At 39.3% G+C, this 18,552-nt stretch overlaps 1 protein-coding gene across 1 annotated transcript in view; it reads right to left on the bottom strand.

Annotated features, from left to right (window-relative positions):
- Positions 1-18,552, bottom strand: part of dnah5 (dynein, axonemal, heavy chain 5) — a 171,460-nt gene that overhangs the window by 110,888 nt on the left and 42,020 nt on the right. The window contains exons 18-26 of the mRNA XM_056257650.1: positions 18,364-18,509; positions 15,094-15,262; positions 7,633-7,881; positions 7,095-7,291; positions 4,841-4,934; positions 4,167-4,306; positions 3,359-3,560; positions 2,779-3,014; positions 2,062-2,280 (exon numbers count right to left, since the gene is read on the bottom strand). Coding sequence (XP_056113625.1) covers positions 2,062-2,280; positions 2,779-3,014; positions 3,359-3,560; positions 4,167-4,306; positions 4,841-4,934; positions 7,095-7,291; positions 7,633-7,881; positions 15,094-15,262; positions 18,364-18,509 — 1,652 coding nt within the window. The remainder of the gene's footprint in view (positions 1-2,061; positions 2,281-2,778; positions 3,015-3,358; positions 3,561-4,166; positions 4,307-4,840; positions 4,935-7,094; positions 7,292-7,632; positions 7,882-15,093; positions 15,263-18,363; positions 18,510-18,552) is intronic.

The following is an 18,552-nucleotide window of genomic DNA, read 5'->3' as shown; positions in this document are numbered from 1 at the left end:
TGCATCCATGCACTTTGTGTATGTGTAGCGTGATAAAGCTAGGCTGAATGGAAAACCCCGATATTGATAAGCTTCGCCCACAAAAGCGAACCTCAGGAACTTCCTGTGTTGTGGCAGTATTTCTATGTGAATATTTGCATCTTTGAGATCGATCGTGACGAACCATTCGCAATGTTGAAATTGCGACACAATCATCTTGATAGTTAGTATCTTGATCTTGAGCATTCTGACAGAACGGTCTAAAATTGGACGCAACACCCCATCTTTCTTAGGAAACAGGAAGTATCTGCTGTAGTAGCCTGACTCTCTCTCTCTCTGGGAGGGGAACATGTTCTATGGCCCCTTTGACCAGAGGAGATTGCAGCTCTTGTGACAGTAAGTGTGCCTGTTCTGGTTTCACTGTAGTGGGGACCACACCATTGATTCGCGGAGAATGCAAACAAATTGATTCCTGTAACCTTTTTCTACTTTCGATAGGACCCACATAGATATACCAGGCAGTAGGTTCCATGCTGCCAAGTTCTCTGAATAGGGTACCAATTTTGATACTTCCCATTAGGGGGATGTTGGGAATATTTGATATCCAATATTTGCTGGAAACTGCTGCCCCCCGAAACACCAGAGGCGGCAGGGATGGTACAGAGGTTTTGTGGGGGTGCTGGGAAGGGGCGGGCTGATTTATTTTTACTTGCCCCATCCACCCCCACAGAGCTGGGCGCAAGAACATCAGGATTTCATCTTTTTGGAGATGATAGTCCTGAGGTTTGGCCTTTTTGGAGGCTGCTGAGGGCGGCGAGCCAGTCCCCAGTCTTGACAAGGGGAGCTTGACTCACCACACTCTGTTTTTGTGCCTCATGTTTTACAGAAGGACTGGGACGAGGCTGGGTGGCCAGCAGCCGGCAGCCCCTCTCCCTGAGTGCGGCGAATTGCACGAATGCTTCCTCATGTTTCTTCACCTCCCGAAACCTGCTGACGACTGTATTAACCGAGTCGCCAGACATGCCAGAAGGTGAGATAGGGGCATCAAGCAGGAACACTCGGTCCATGTCCTTGATGGCCGTGAGAAATCTGTCACCCAGTTTAGAGCGTTTTGGGGTCTCTTGTTCGTGTGGCCAGTCTAGCTGTAATCTGGCCACCGCGCGGACAACCACCTCGAGTAATTCCTCACAAGCTTTATCATCACGCGAGGAACGCTCGGAGGTAGGCAAGAGATTCATTATCCTCTGCACGAGCCGAAGAAGGGCCAGAGTGCGTTTCGGGATCGAGCAAAAGGACATCTGGGTCTGGAGAGAGTGCGAGCGATAGTGACGGACCCGTCTCTCACCCCTCAGATCCATTCACGAGCCCCATGATGGCATAGCGGTGCTGGCCCTTGGAAGTAAGCAAGACGAGCGCGTACCATCTTAACCGTGAATAAATCACAATGTTTGCACTCGCCCTCCTGCAACGCAAGGGCAGCGTGCTCATCCCCCAAACAAAAAGAGCAATACTGGTGTATGTCGCATTCAGACACCATTTACTTTGCACACCGCTCATTTTTCTTTTCTTTTCCTTTTTCACTTGTTTAAAAGAGTGAGAGGAGAAGAGAGAATTTTCTGCACATTGCCTAACTCCTAGCAAAGAGTCAGATAGAGCTTGAGTTACACATACATACAGTATGGTCTGAAGACAAAAATACCTGTAGATGCACCTGTGGCACATCTAATTATAGCCTCTGATGAGTGTGCATTCCAATGACGTCACTGTCTGAGGCTATAAAAGTTCTAAGTCATTTTCATTGACGTGTTGCGCACATATTTCACAGCTGTTCATTAAAAAAGTGTTTGCCAGAGCGCCAAATCACAGCATTGAGAGTAGCTTTTGAAAGGGAACATCAGTTGCTTCAAAGATTCACTCAGATTTTTGTGTGGCTTGATTTCTGGCATTATATGTTACGTAATTCCCACAGGAATATAAATGCAGGAAAACATTGTGTTTGGGCTTGAAACCATAATTGCCTGAGGGATCATCTCAAAGCAAGAGAAGTGGATGGATAGATTTTACCTGCTCCTCAGGACTCACCCTATCATAGTCATGGTAGAAGTACTGGCAGTCTTCCACAAAGGTCTCAACGTTTTTGATGAGTTCTCCTCTAAAGTTTGGTTGGAGGGACACCAGCTCGTTCTGCACCTCTGTGCTACGGGAAAGCAGTTTCTCCCAGGTGTACCGAAGTGTGTCCACTTTCTCCGCTTCCTCTTTGGCAATCAATAATCCATACTTATATAGCATGGCGTACGATTCCTGAAGGCCAAAACCAGGGAAAGAGACATTGCAGTCCTATCATAGGATAATACATAACTGCTTTATGTTCTGTACCTGTTTACTTTCTTAATGCTTCAGCAAAAATACATATTAAAATGAATAAAATTTAAACAATAAAAAATAAATAAATAATAATAATAAAAATAATAATAATAATTATAATCTATCATTATTTACCCCCTATGATTTATTTATTTATTTATTTATTTGTATGTATGTATGTATGTATGTATGTACTGTGGAACAGAGTGGATTTCTTTACAGCTCCAAAAAGGAGAAGAGAAAAAAAAACACAAGTCTGTTCAACATACACATTATACATACAGCATATTCGAGGTCTTCTTTAATCAAGTTGTAGGGAATTATTATTAGGAGTTGTGCCAGCTGTGGTCACCATGAATTGTACATGAAAAAGAGCTGCGTAAAGATTATTCAAAATGTCATAATGTGTTATTTTTTCTGTTTATTTGTATGTACCTCAATTGGACCAACTTGAAAGTCTATGGAGATCTGGTGTTCCCTGATCTCTTTGAGCGTTGCCATGGCGATACGAATATCATCCAAGTCTTTAATCTGCCTGTTGAGTTTCTTGCTCGCCTCATCTATAAAAGTGAAGATCTGTTCCATCTCCATATGATACTTCCTGTTGCAATGGTGACCAAAATCCACCATCCAGCTCTTTGTCTCAGCAGTAAGGGCCAACTTCAGATCCACTGTAGGTAAATTCAGCAACACACAAGGAATAAAGGGGCCTTTTGTAGCGTGATAATAATAATAAAGTCAATTTCTTTTCTCCAAAAGCTGTATCTCTGCTAGCAAGCACTGCTACATATGTATCATAAAGGCTTGAAATAATAATAATTAATTAATCTAAACTAAATAAAAAAGTTATATGAATATATAATAACCTACAAACAATTGCAGCAATAATAAGCATGTTCCCTGTATTGAAGCAATCAGTAGCTGTGCGATTTTAATAAACATGTCTCTTGACTTTCTGCTAAGCTCTCTATCACTGTTAGAACACTTAGTTTCTGTTGATTCAGAGTCTGTTTACCTGTATATAGTGCCAGAGCTCCTACTGAGATAAACTCAGGTTCTGCATTAATCTCCAGCTCCAGATCTCTGTAGTACAAGATCTGAGACTCAAATTCAGAAAGAAGAGGGTTCCCCTGAATGAATTTCTGGATGGTTTCCTCTCTGTCTTTCTTCCAGATGTGGTGATAGAGGCTAAAGCGATCCAAAGCGTTCATTATTTCCTGTGTAACATGACAAGTACCACGCATTACACATCAAACAATATCACATTGTCACATTATAAACACAACCGAATGAAGCAAACATATTCAGCAAAGGCTATATAAACTTGTTCACATGGGACAATCATATTTCTGACTTGTAAATAATACGTATGTTTTCATATGCCTTAAAGGAAAGTGGCAAATTCTAAATAAGCATCTGTAGCCTGCTGTGAATTGCCAAAGAAAATCCTTTAAAATGATTCCTCAGTTTGTAAAAGTGTTTATAGTAGTGTTTACAGTAATACACTTACAATAGATGTCTATAGGTCAAGGCATTTTAGAGGGTTTAGAAAGCAGATATGTGCAGCTCATATTTTTCTAAAAGTGCTAATATTGATTCTGTTTCTAGGTCAGAGGATGGCCTTCTGGTTATGCCTTATTTTATTCAATCTAGAATTTTTCATTCAATGGGATTCATTTTATTTGCCTAGTTTTCAAATAAATAAATCAGATTTGAATCATTTTAGTCTGTGGGCAAATCTCGGCTAAATTGATTGATAATAGTCAGGGACATTGTCATGAAATAGGAAAAAAACAAAACATTAGAACAACAAAAATTCAGACCTTCTTGGAGGAGTTGATGGATGTACTAAGCACAGAGACCAGCTTGACAATCTCTTTGTTCTCAGAGATGCTTTTGTGGTAGTTCTTGATTTGGACGGGAATGGCCTGGTTTGCAGATGCCGATATATCTGAGGTACTGCCTTCAGGAGGAAAAAAAAATACACAAAGAAGAGTGATTCAATTTAATAAACAAAAGCAGAGAGGAGCTGTAAGAGAAGAATACCTCTGAAAAACAGTAATATAATATTTTCGCCTCAAATCAGTCCTATGAAGGACCCTTTATCTCTGATCTATTTTAAGGGATGAAAGATTTACAGGCAGATTCGCTTCATTACAGTAGGCAGAGATATGTTGTTGTGGCACTGCTGTAGTCAATTTTGTGTCAGTTTCCCCTATTCTGAGAGCGAGTGAGCGATAGAGAGAGAATAAAGAATGTGGATAAGTTTACTGTGACACTAAGAACATGTCACCACTTCATAAAATCACATCCACTGTCTTTGCATTCATTATCTTTATCTCCCTTTCATTTATCAAATGGTTGGAGATCAGCTTATCCATCCAGAGCTTTTATTTTCAGTCATTATAAAGACAATTTTTCAACTGACCAAGGACCTGTTAGTTCTTGATTTGCTCTGCTGAGCTGTGTAATTACAGAGAGTGAGGAAAAGTCGTACCGGCGAAGCTGCGATAGGTTGATTCACCGTCTTCTGATTCACTCTCTTCTTTGTTCTGTTTCAGAGCGGCCATGCGTCGCTCACTCATTTTCCTCTGTGACAACAAAAATACTCAAGTCTGACATTTTGCATGCATTACACACAAATAAGAAATGCTAAGATTTGGTATTGCAACTTTTAAGTTCACACCAGTTCAAAAAAACTAAATAATTAGCTACAAAGTATGAGAGTAAAAGGAGAATAAAATACTAAGGTAAGGTACATAATAGGTTACTTAAAGTCAACATAAAATAGTTTTTGAAACCCATTTTACTTCTATAATGTGACATTTTCAAGTGTCTTTAACAAAAATGAATACAAGGTTGAACTTTTTATCAAGGGTTGAAAAATAAGAGGCCTTGGTGACATGAGCTAAAAAAACGAGTTTCAGGGTTCTGCATTTGAATGAAAGACTACGAAGAGCAAGAGTAACATTTATATGTTACAATAGAACAAAGAAACAAATTAAATTAACAGGGCTTTATGTTTTTCAGGTAAGTCTAACAGTATTCAGGTACATTGAATTATCAAATGTAAAATAACTGCATATTCCTTATTGTATAACTTAAATATAAATAATAATTAATTCTTTTAATTGTGAATTATTATTTTTACATTAGCTACATAAGTGATTTTATCTTTGTGTTTTGTTGTTTGATTAACATTAATGACATACAGCAGCAGGCATATTAGGCTGCCGTCACTTTAAGACCGAATGCACCAGATCCAATACAATGATACACATCCATTTTCTTTCTCAATTGTTTATGCTCACTAGCCATAAGCGAATGTGCTTAAGAATACTTACTGAGACGGGCATTTTGACATAATTTTGAATGTACGTGTCCGTTCAAGTACAAATAGACGTGGAAGAGAACGGAATTCGGTGTTCGCATGCTGTCTGTGCTGCTCTGTGTGTGCGCACAGAAAACAGCGCACAATTTCTAAATTGAGTTCTCTTTCGTGTCTCCTTGCACAATTCTTCTTGCACAATGGTTTAAAATCGCTTGAATGTTTAAACTGACAGGACCTAAAACACGTGCAAATGATGAAAATTTTATAACTTTCGCTTTATGATGGTTAAACTTTGTAGTTAATCCGAGAATCACGTTGTTTCGAACCATGGGGCCTGATCAGGGGTGCGTTTCCCAAAAGCATCGTTAGCCAACTATGGTCGCAAGTTCCGTCGTTATCAGCATAGTTCAACGAGTCGATGTTTCCCGAAACCATCATTCCAACGAACATTCGCAAACAGCATCGCAGAGTTGTGTGGTTGGAACGACAGCTCTCGACGTGTGGTTAAAAGCACAGTTTCTAGTTTGCATAACATGTGGACTTAATACATCATTATCTTGAGCAAAATAAGCAAGCTGACATTCAGTACAATCTGTGTCTTTTATTTAGAATACATACAAATGTCATTTACGTCTTTGAGTTTGTCAAGAGATTTAAAGCACCATTTTTGAAGACATGTGCGAACGTGCTCTACTATGTAAGAACGAGCCTATGATTGAATCTGGAAATAAAGTGAAATAACTGAGAAAAATTAGAAATATTCCTCAGATGCCATATCAGATGCCTGCTAGATTATATCAAAACATCTAGCATTAATTCGATCTCAAACAGTTTCATTAAAATAAGTTATTACTCCACCCCATGCGTGACGTCATAAACCAACGTGGTTGAACGACCACTTTGCGAATATGGTTTCGGGAAACAGTCGTGACTAGCTAGTTGATTTCTTCAACGATGCATCATACTATGCTAGTGAAGCATCGAGTTAGGTCATTGTACGGGAAACGCACCCCTGTACGGGTCAACTATGATCCCTTTACTTGACATCGCACATTGTGTGATGTGACTTTCGCGAATGCGCGCATTGTGATACCGATGCTAAAACGATATATCGTGCAGCCAGACTCGGTAAGAATAAACACAGCCTGGTTTTAAATGTGTAGGCTATATTTCTTAAAAGTTAACTTAGTCAAAAGTTACAAAAAAAGCTTCAGCAGACACAACAGTGTCTGTTTAATAATGTGCACCCAAAAAAAGAAGACGGCTTGATTAATTATTCATTACAGCACGCGTTGATTTCTTATGCCAGGCGCTAAAAACAGTGAGATGATCGCATTCAGTAAGTGAGAGATGCATTAATGGATCAAAAACGAGTGTTTGTTTTTGTATAGAAAGAAATTAATGATAAATAAAATAAAACCTTGGAAATTCTCTCTTTACTCCACTGTCCAACTCCTTTACTGACGCTGACCACACCTTCCACAGCTTTGTTCAAGGCTTGCTGAACCTCATCTAGCCCTGGAACCATGATGATGTTGGGGATGGTTAAACACACTCCAGCCTTAAAGATGGGCTGCGACCCACTTCCCTTCTGCCGACTGGGGGAATCTGCTTCTGCTGCATGGGAAGTGGAATTTATTTACAATGAGTTAGAGTTGGCCCACCAAATGATTATAGGAAGCTTTGTGCTTGGAAAAAATAATAAATGTGAGGTCGCATGTTTAGTTCCTTGGCAAAATTGGTCTTTTCGATAAGAATCCACGAATTCTCCACACAGACTTCGCTCAATTTCAAGTTGGTAACTTGTTGCACTGACCAACAGAAAGCTACTTGGTTTAAAAGTGACTTCTGCATGAGCTGCTACGCTAATAGACAATAGACCTTTTTCCTGACTTTTCTGACTTAATGGAATAAACTAAAAATGTGTTCACTAAATTATTATCAGAAAAACAACCAACCAAGAAATTGCATCAGGGATATCGCGTGGATACGCTTGCGCAGGGTCTCCAGTGTGTTACGGGTGAGGCGCAGTAATGCATCCACATTCCGATGGTTAAAATGAGAAAGCAGCTCCTTTGCCTCCTCCTCCATCACCTTCATCAGATCCCTCTTTTTCTTCTTTCTCATCAGTGGGGAAGAGGGGCCAACGCTAGGGGCCGTGGTGCTACGTGAAAAGAGACGACCCTCGGATTTACATTCCTCCTCTCCTTTGAATAAATAGAACAGAACATGTTGTATTCAATATTACACAGTAGTGATTTCAAACGTGCCGCCGTTCATCTTTGATGACGTAGAGTGTGAATTATTGCTGTTTGGAAAGATTGTGAGTCCGTTAAGAGCGATTTCCATGGGGTGTAACCACCTGGTATTGAAGCATGTTATTTATTTTAGGAGACAGGTTTAGATGTTTTTAGATTCACCAGATCGTACACTTAACGTCTCTTTTCATATAAAACATGAAGAAGGATCATATATGATTTATGCAACTACTCTGGCTGCTTCTATACATATGGGTCAGGAGGATATTTCAGGCCTCACGGAAGCTGAGACACTCAGAGATTAATATGGATGTAGCGGCGAATACTTCAGAGATGCCAGTTGTAGAGGTAACAAGTTTGAATACTGCTAACACTGGTAAAGGTAAATCATTTTTAGTGGCTGAACAGGGCAAGTCAAGTCACCTTTATTTATATAGCGCTTTTTACAATTTTACAATACATATTGTTTCAAAGCAGCTTTACAGAGATAACAGGGAAATAATGGAACAAAGTTTGTTTCCAGAAGAAAATAGTGTCAAAGTCCATCTTAAGTAAGTTCAGTGATGTTTAATTTTTGTTGTAAAAAAGTTATTAATTTAGTTCATTCATATATATAGCCACTCTGTAGAAAACTGTGATGTTGAATATTAAAATAAATTAAATGTCCCCAACTAAGCAAGCCAAAAGCCAATGGCGACAAAGGCGAAAAAGGCGACAGTGTGACAATGAATGTGACAAGACTGTGGTGCCAAGTACTAGTGCTGATCAGTATGGGTGTGATGCAGAGAAGAGTTGAACAGAATCGCTGAAGGCAGCAGAGGATGCGTTGTCAGATGAGTCTGCTTCTATGCAGGATATTTACTCCTGCTCGCAGTATGGGTTTGAAGAGAACTCTCAATATCCTCAGAATGATCTCTCTTTGTATATTTTAGAGGAAATTGATCAGTTTCTAGACAATACTTTTGGAAAGCAGGTTAATGTTAAAGACTTTTTTTCTGATGTAGAGAAGGTTGTAAAGTCATTTACATTTCTTCAGAAGACTGTGGGGGTTTTGATCTCTTGAGTAAAATTAAGCGTTTCCGTCTAAATAAGCATTTAACTGCAGTTAGAAAGTATAGAAAAAATAGAGAAAAAAAGTACTTTTGTAATTGACCTTCCATACATCCATGCAGTCATAAAACAATTGTGAGCGCAGGGGTGCAATATTTTTATCTCCAGATATAAGAGTTAATGTTTTAAAAACAGAGGAACCTGTAAATGGTAGACTTCTTGTAGTGAAGGCTGATATTGAAAGAGTTATTTTTTATTTTGTAAATGTATATGCACCTAATGTGGGGCATGAACGAGTTATCTTTATGTAAAGTAATATTTTAAATCAGTGTTCTGATTGTAATATAATTATGGGAGGCGATTGGAGCTGTACTGAAAATTGCACTATTGATCATACCAATGAAGAACCTAATTTTCAGTCTTCATCTCAGTTATAGAAAATAATTGGAAAAATAGTTATTTTAGATATGTGGAGAATTGTATATCCACGAGTGAGACAATATACTTGGATTAAAATGATGGATAACAGAGTTAGTGCTGCTCGACTGGAATGGATCTATGTGTCCAATCATTTTAGTAGTCGGATTATTGATTGTTTTTTTCATTCCATAGGGTTCACTGTTCATCATTTGGTTTGTCTCACTATAATTTTATCCAAGTGTATAAAAAAAGACTTATTGGCATATTAACATTAAATATCGTTAGGATATACATTTTTGTAAACATTTGAAACTGTTTGGCAACAGTGGAGATTGTGTAAAGGCACTGTTGATCATTTAAAACAGTGGTGGGAAATAGGGAAAACAAATATTAAATTGTTTTGTTTGCAACACACTGATAATTCCACTAAAAAAATAATAGAAACCATTCAGTCAATTGAGAAGGACATATCAAATATGGAGGTGGATCTAATTCAGATATGATCCTAATTTGCTTAATAACCTGCAAGAAAAAAAAAGAGAATTGGGGTTGTTTTTTAATGAAAGGGTGAATGGAGCTCTAGTAAGGTCTTGGTTTGTCTCTGTTAATGACATGGATGCCCCTAGTGCTTATTTTTGTTAATTTAGAGTGCAAAGTGGCACAACCGAAACAGATTGCATGTCTTCACCTTCCTGATGGGAGGGTGACCATTAATATTACAGAGATGAGATGCAGTGACTTTATATTCCAGGGGGTTATTGCTGCTCTTATCCATGCTAGGCTGCATGGATGCGCAGGGAGTTCTTGCCCAGAACAGAACCATACCGCCAATCCAAACTGTATGCTAATTGTCAATCGTATTTGACAATAGTGGTCCTGACAGAACTGCTGATCAGTGTGATACTGATTGTGCTGAATAGCTAATTCAAGACTTGCCTCAAATAGACTCAGACTCTAAGACACTGAGCTGTCTTTTCAAGAACTTACTGCTACAATTGGTCAGCTTGGTATTGGACAATCTCCTTGTATTGATGGGGATGAATTTTACAAGCGATTTTGGAACTGCATTGGTGGAGATTTATAAGAGGTTCTCTGTGAATGCATGCAGCAAAGATGGTTATTTGTAGCCGGGATGCCAGCCCGAACCCCGCCAACAACATTTTTTGGTCGGGAAGTTCGGTCTGGACTAGATCCATTGAGAAAAAATTAATTCAAAATTTGTCGGGCCAATCAAATTGCCAGGGCGGGCTTTATACGATGATGGACAGATGATCTGCAGTTACGTAATCATCACGTTATCAAAGAGCGCTTGGGTTGAACTGGTTTCCCTCAAAGATGACTGCAGCTGGAGAATTGAGATGTATAGATTCCGCTATCGCGTCTGTTGTAAAATAAATCGACAGCGCATTAATTTTAAAAGACGAACAGAGAACTGCAATCAAGGCATTTGTCGATCGGAAAGATGTGTTTGCCGTCCTTACTACGGGTTTCAGCAAAAGTTTATTTTATCAGCTGGCTCCGATGGTCACTAAGAAGATGGGACGCAATGAAAACCCTGTGGTCGTTGTGGTTTCTCCTTTGGTCGCACTCATGGAGGACCAAGTAAAAGAAGCAACAGTCATTATTATATGAGTTCTGTTGAAACATGCAACTATGTAGCTGACTTACTGCGTTGCTCTGATTGGTTGTAGGTCTATCCAATTGAGTGCAGAGGTTTTTTTTTTTTTTTTTTGGTTCGGTTAAGACACGCCTCATAATCAAAGCCCTATGGAGCAGTATCAGACTCACATTCTAGACTAGAATATGAGTATGACGAAGTCAGGCTAGGTTATTTGCCTATCTTGTCAATATGCCGTTTTATCTTTATTACCAAAAAAGGGGGATTTATCTCTTTAAAAAAAAAATTGGAGACCTGATTCATTACTGACCACTGATTATAACATTTTGTCCAAGTGTCTTGCTAACAGATCTAAAAGATATTCCGGAGAGAACGATAATGCATAACTTGTTTTTAATTCGAGACATTTTAGACATTTGTAAAGGTTTTGAAACAAAAGTTGGTATAATTCTTTTGGGTCAAGAAAAAGCCTTCGATCGGGTTGATTATGATTATCTTTTTAATGTTTTAAAAGCATTTGGTATTGGTGACAATTTTTAAAACCTGGTCAAATTGCTATGTACAGGTTCTGCTTGCATTGTTAAAGGGATAACACCCAAAAAGGAAAGTTAGCCCATGATTTACTCACCCTCAAGTCATCCTAGGTGTATATGACATTCTTCTTTCAGATGAATACAATCGGAGTTATATAAAAAATGTCCTGGCTCTTCCAAGCTTTATAATGGCAGTGAATGACCGTTTCTGTTTTGAAGTCCATAAAAGTGCATCTATCCATCATAAAAGTGCTCTACACGGCTCCAGGGGGTTAATAAAGACCGCCTGAACTTAAGCGATGCGTTTGTGTAAGAAAAATATACGGTAACGCTTCCTTTTACAGTCCTGTTACCCATGTACTTACTATGTACTTATTATAGTAACTATAATTACTGGGTAATAACTAGGTACTAACCCTGAACCTACCCCTAAACCTACCCCGGCCCTAACCCATGTACTTACCTTATATTAGCCAGTACTTTCTAGGTAAGTACACTGTAAGAACACGTAAGTACTGTACTGTAAAAGGAAGCGTTACCAAATATACATATTTAAAACTTTATGAAGTAAAATAACTAGCTATTCCACTTAAGTGTAAACCGCAACTTATGCGAGTAATCCGACATACTGCTGATATTTACGCTACTTCCGACATGTTGGAAGTACACAAGTTGCGTAAGTTGCGCTTTAGGCTTAAGTGGAATCCGTATGTTCGTTTAGCCGGAAGCTAGTTATTTTACTTTATAAACGCATCGGTTTGCTTCAGAAGGCATTTATCAACCCCCCGGAGCCATGTGGAGCACTTTTATGGACTTAAAACAGAAACGGCCATTCACTGCCATTATAAAGATTGGAAGAGCCAGGACATTTTTTGGTAACAGTTTACTTGAAGGGGTGTGCATAAGACTGACATGACACCTTCATAATCATGACATGACATACTGTACGTCATGAATATGAAGGAGGTTTCATGCATGTTTATGACAACTGTCATTAAGTGTCATTCGCTCAATTATGACATTTTAATGCAAATATGACATTGTTTGAGATGTCTTGGTAATGAAACCTTGATATAAACCAATACATCATAACCTGTCAGTGTCTTTGTCATGACGACATTACTAAGACAACACAACCTGAAAAATATTTTATTTTTCATGTTTATGACATATTTATGACAATTTATGTTGTCTTGTTAATGTCAAGTTGTCCTTACCAAGACACTGACACGTTATGATGTATTAGTTTATGTCAAGTTGTCATAACAAAGACATCTCAAACAATGTCATATTTGCATTAAAAATGTCATAATTGAGCAAATGACACTTAATGACAGTTGTCATAAACATGCATAAACCTCCTTCATATTCATGACATGTGTCATGTCATGATTATGAAGGTGTCATGTCAGTCTTATGCACACCCCTTCAAGTAAAGTGTTACCCATTTTTTAAATATAACTCAGATTGTATTCGTCTGAAAGAAGAATGTCATATACACATAAAATGACTTGAGGGTGATTCAATTATGGGCTAATTTTCATTTTTGACAAGGTTGCCCTTTATCAGGGAAATTATATACCATTGCTATTGAGCCTCTTCTTTTTAATGTACGTAAAACTTTGTTTTGTTTTATTGTTACTGGGTTATCTCAAAGTTCAAGTATCACATAAGTGCTTATGCTGATGTGACGGTGTTTGTAAATCATGAAAAATACCCTTTTTTAGGCACTTAATGTGTATGAAAAAGCTTCATCGGCTAAAGTTAACTGGGCCAAAAGTGAGGCTTTTTGGGCATGGCAGGTTTCTTTTGAAAATCTTCCTCAGTTGCCAGGATCTTCCATGGAAAAAAGAATAGTTGAAAATTTTAGGTATTTATTTTCTTTTAAGTGAGTTTCAAAAGTTAAATTGGGAGGGTTTAGAGGAAAGAGTGTGTACTCGATTGACCTACAGGGGAAGAGTTTGGGTCGCTAATAATTTAGTGGCTTCTACTCTTTGGTATAAACTGAGTGTACTGCAGCCACCTACATGACTAGTTCAAAGTATTCAAAGAATGATGGTGACCTTTTTCTGGTCAGTAACACTGGATTCGATCAGCCACTTTGTATCTTGATGGATATCAAGTCTAGGATAATGACTTTTTGGCTACAAACAGCCCAAAGACTATTGCACAACAAATACTCTGCCTGGATGGACACTGCAACAGCTCTTTTAAGGATGGCAAGTGGAATGGGTTTTGATAAATGTTTGTTTTTAATGCAGCTGCAAGAGACTGAAATGGTGGTCCTCCCTCTTTTTATAGATCTGCACTGGAGGCCTGGAAGGTTTTTGTTGCATCAAGACCATCTAATACACCTGCTGGTTTTTGGTTATTAGAGGAGCCACTGTTTTTGAACTCCTTTTTACCTTCAAGACTGTTGTCCTCTGAAAATGAGTATGGCTGTTAGCAGCTGGGTGTAATAAGCTGGGTCCATATCCTGAGAAGTAATGTGGAAGACTTGGGCAAAAAAAAGTGGTGTGAAATAGATTTTTACAACAGTGAATTGCAGATATATTCAAGGAATTGAGAGCAGATTATCAAGTATTTTTGAAAAACCCAGCTGTTGTAAATGAATGTGTAGAGGGGCATGGTTATATCTTTTCCTCAATCATTGTAAGCGGGGCTGTGGAAGACTGGGAGGAAGATGAAAGCTGTTTACTGTCTCTAAGTACCCCAGTTTTGGAAAGTTGCTGGAAAGAAATCTCTTTACTTGTATGCGTTCTCTTCTCCTAAAGGCTGCTGGCGTACCCTGTACAAACGTCTGATTGACAAGCGAACAGGTGACCTCTAGTGGAGGATTGTACATTGGGCTATAGCTACAAACAGACATGTGGTACACCTCAATCCTAGTGTTGGGGTGGGTAGTTCCTTTTGTTCTGAGATCGATTACATTTAAAAAAAAATTGCGCAGTGTTCATGATTGGGTAATCTTTTTGATATATTAAGTAAATGATTCTTGTCTCTGGGTGATGAATTTACTTTTCAGTTGGAATCTCTACCAAAGTTTATAGAATTATGTGGAATATATGAAATATTATGCACACTGTATGAAAATGCATTAGTTTTGAAGGTTTAAAAAACATTACTTCAAATTATTTGTAATAATAAAGGTGAATAATTAGTACAGATTAAGGCTTCGCGAAGTTACAAAGCAGAACGTGTTGCAAAAGCTTCATCTGTATACTGTTTACATGTGCGTCGGTGACAACTTCTTATGGTTTTACGTCATCAAATTGCAATCGGTCTGTGCGATCAGCCAAATTTAGTGGCTATCTGTCGAGTCATAGAATGTGATTATCGGTCAATACCGATACACAACTAATCGATCGGAGCATCCTCACATACCTTAATTCCTCAAATTGAGTTTTTTTTTGTTAAATTGATTGAAATTGATGAATTTAATATATTGATAACAGTCTGTTTTTTTTTATATGGTCAGGGGAAAAAAAACATGCAATTTCTAGAGCATATACCACATGGATGATCAACAGCAGGTCTTACCATCACTGTCTATCGGTTCCACTTTACTCTCTGTCCTGCTTTCATCACGGTTTCTCTCTTCTTCCTCTTTATGCTCAAACTCCAGTAACATATTAATCAGCTCATTGGCTGCCTCCTCCACCAATGAGCTTTTGGTATGCAGCATTTGGGCTCCTTTGATGCAAAGCTCCTAAAATGAGAAATAAATTGAATGAGCATGATCAGATTGATTATTTCTTCAGTCAGAAAACTTCTCAGGTTACATATGTAACCATGGTTCCCTGAGAGAGGAACGAGACGCCGTATCAGATGACGCAATAGGAATGAATCCCGCAGGACCCAGTGTCTGAGGAATGTGTACCAACCAGCCAATCATGGTGAACACAGGGATGATGTCACAGGGTGCTCCCTAGCATAAAAAAGGGAACCTGAAAACACATCATGGGCTTCAAATGTCTGAAGGAAGCACAGAAACCTGATGCGGCGTCTTGTTCCTCTCTCAGGAACCATGGTTACATGCATAACCTGAGATGTTCCCTTTTGAGGGAACTCAACGTCGCGTCAGATGACTCAATGGGGATGTCAATAGCAACTATGCCATGCAGACCAGTGCCTTCCTGGAAACCTAAAATATTAGAACATTAGGCACTGAAACTTAAAAAGTCAGCCAGCGAATGGAAACACCCTGCACAATGTTGCAATGGGAAGGAGCGTAACCTCACTTAATATCTGAGTGCAGCTCACCCCTATGACGGTGCCCATGCCCAATTCTCCTCAAAGGGGGGGCACGGGCGTCTACACACGCCTTCCGCTCCTCTCTCCAGGAACTCGTCCCTGGCGAGGGCACAGGCGTTCTAGGAGGAGCCTGCACTCGGCGAGGAATGAACTTCCCAAAGTAGGTCGTCTGCGCCAGTGCCTCTCTAAATCTGTTCACTACCGTCTCTAAGGCAGCACCAAACAGTCCAGAGGGCGAGACAAATTAAGCCACAGATCCCTCTCCGCTGTCACCAGAGCAGCCATAAATCGTCCAAGGGAACAAGCTGCCTTCCTGGTAACGTGGAGAGCTAAATCCGTGGCCATGCGCAGTTCGGAGACCGCCTCAGGAGAGAATCCCTCCCCCGATCCAGGTCCTTAAGCAGGTCTGACTGGTAAGCTTGTAATACTGACATAGTATGCAAAGCTCCGCCAGTCTGACCAGTCTCTGAATACGCTTTGCCCAACAACCTCAATGTCATCTGACATGGCTTAGAGGGCAAAACGGGAGCCTTCAACGATGAGGATGTCCCCGGGAAGAAATAACTTGTTAAATTCCTCTCCACCTGCAGCATCCTCCCATAACCCCACTAGCTCAGCCCCTCTACATTAGAATAATTTGAATCAGAATGGACCACGCGAGCAGAGAATGGATGTTCCCATGAACCTGAGACCTCAGTGTACAGCTCTGGAAGAAATGGAAGGCTCACTGGAGCAGTGCACTTATGACTGCTTACGATCTTGCGCTTCGCGCCGGACCATTCCAAACTCAGTCTGACCATAGCGTGAGTCATAAGCTCCACTAGCTCATCGTATTTGGCATGCTGTTGCATTTAGCAGGAAACAGATTTTCTTCACGTCTGTCTCAGGTGATTACAAATTTTCTGAATTGTCAGAATCATAAGCGAACAATGAGCCCTCGTATTCCATGGAAGAAAACGCCAAGTGGGTTTCCGTTTCAGGCATGAGGACAGCATAGCTAGGGGGAGAACTGAGGGGAACTTGCTCACACTCCTCAAGTAGCTGCGGCTGAGATCCCTCATGATCACTCATGAAGAGCACCAGCCGAGAGCGGAGCTTTCTCAGAGAGAAATCATCACAATGCATACATGTATGCTTGACTCCTAGACAGATAACACACGTATCGTGACCATCACCAGGCGTTATGAAATGCGGGCATGGAGGGATACAGCGGAAACTGTTAGTTTGCCATGTTTCCTTCTCTTTCACACACTGCAATCTTCACACAGCACACAAACAATCGGCTTCCTGAAGACATTGAAACTGATGATGTGTTTTCAGGTGATCTTTTTATACGCTGGGGAGAACCGTATGACGTCATCACTGCGTCCGCCATGATTGGCTAGTTGATACAAGTGACTCAGACACCGGGTCCTGCAGGACGCGTCTCCATGTAATGTTGGATAATGTTGCTGGTCTAGTCACAACACAACATAGCCGTTTAAGATGGCTCGTGGTACCATCCCAGAGAGCCACAAAATCACTCTCCAGAACATTCTCATTCACGGTTCCATGCTGGTGGAATGATCTGCCCACCCTCATCCGGATTGCAGAATCCCTGATAACATTCAAAAGACAACTGAAAACTCATCTCTTCCGTGAGCACTTAACATAAAAATAAAAAAAAATAAAAAATAATACTGTATATACATATATATATACATATATATATATATATATATATATATATATATATATATATATATATATATATATATATTTCCTTTAAATCCTCACTTTTCTGGCTTATGCTACTGAGCAATGTCTGAACCTCTTCTGTTGTTTTTGCCTCTTCACGATGACTCGCTTGGTTTAGTCCTCATGTTGTAAGTCGCTTTGGATAAAAGTGTCTGCTAAATGACTAAATGTAAATGTTTAACAAATATGTAATAGCAAATAGTAGCAGTAGCAAGATACCAAAAAAGACAAGCAGGGTTCTCAAAAGTACTGGTACTTTGGTACCATTTCAATACTAAAATGTAATGATAAATTCTAAAAAGGCTTTGTAGATTATCAGCAGTACGGACTCAATTCAGATTCATGAGCAGGTTTCCCTAAAAATTAGCTGTGCATTCTAACTACATAAAGAAGTTGTACACTTATGATAACAGCCCTGATGTTACTAAATTCACATTGACAGTGAATAAAGACGTCATAGTGAAATTGGTATTGAGAGCCCAACACACTCTCATGGAAATTTGCAGCTATATTTTGGTGAATTAATATTTAATTAGTATGAATTTGTACAATCTCTTACAATCTGCTTACACCCCAGTGACAGTTATATTTAGTGGTGGACTATATGAATCACATCGCACTTCATACAAAATTCATTCACAATCACCATCTCATATAATTGTTACGTTTTCTGATGAGATCAGTTTGTGAGACCTCTATATTTTCACTGATCTACTTATTTACATCAGCAAGTGGAAATCGTTTAGCCTCACTATCCTTTGAAAATAACCTAACGTTGCTATAAATACATTTGTTTTATGTATATGTATGTGTGTGTACCTTGGTGGTCTGAACAAACTCCTCGCAGGTGCATGGATCATCTTCAGGCAGCACACACAACGTAGCTGTGCTCATTTCCTGCAGAACAGCATCGATTCTAAACTCAACCAGGTCATTCACTCTGTGCAGCAGAAGTTCAAGGTTGTCTGTGAATCAGAATAAAGAACCCTTTCATTTCAGATATATAAT

The sequence above is a fragment of the Rhinichthys klamathensis genome, unplaced genomic scaffold (assembly GCF_029890125.1).
Source record: "Rhinichthys klamathensis goyatoka isolate OS25496 unplaced genomic scaffold, OSU_Roscu_1.1 h1tg000006l_1, whole genome shotgun sequence".
NCBI lineage: Eukaryota > Metazoa > Chordata > Actinopteri > Cypriniformes > Leuciscidae > Rhinichthys > Rhinichthys klamathensis.
Note: the sequence above shows the minus strand (reverse complement) of the source record. Positions and strands in the feature narration are given on the sequence as shown.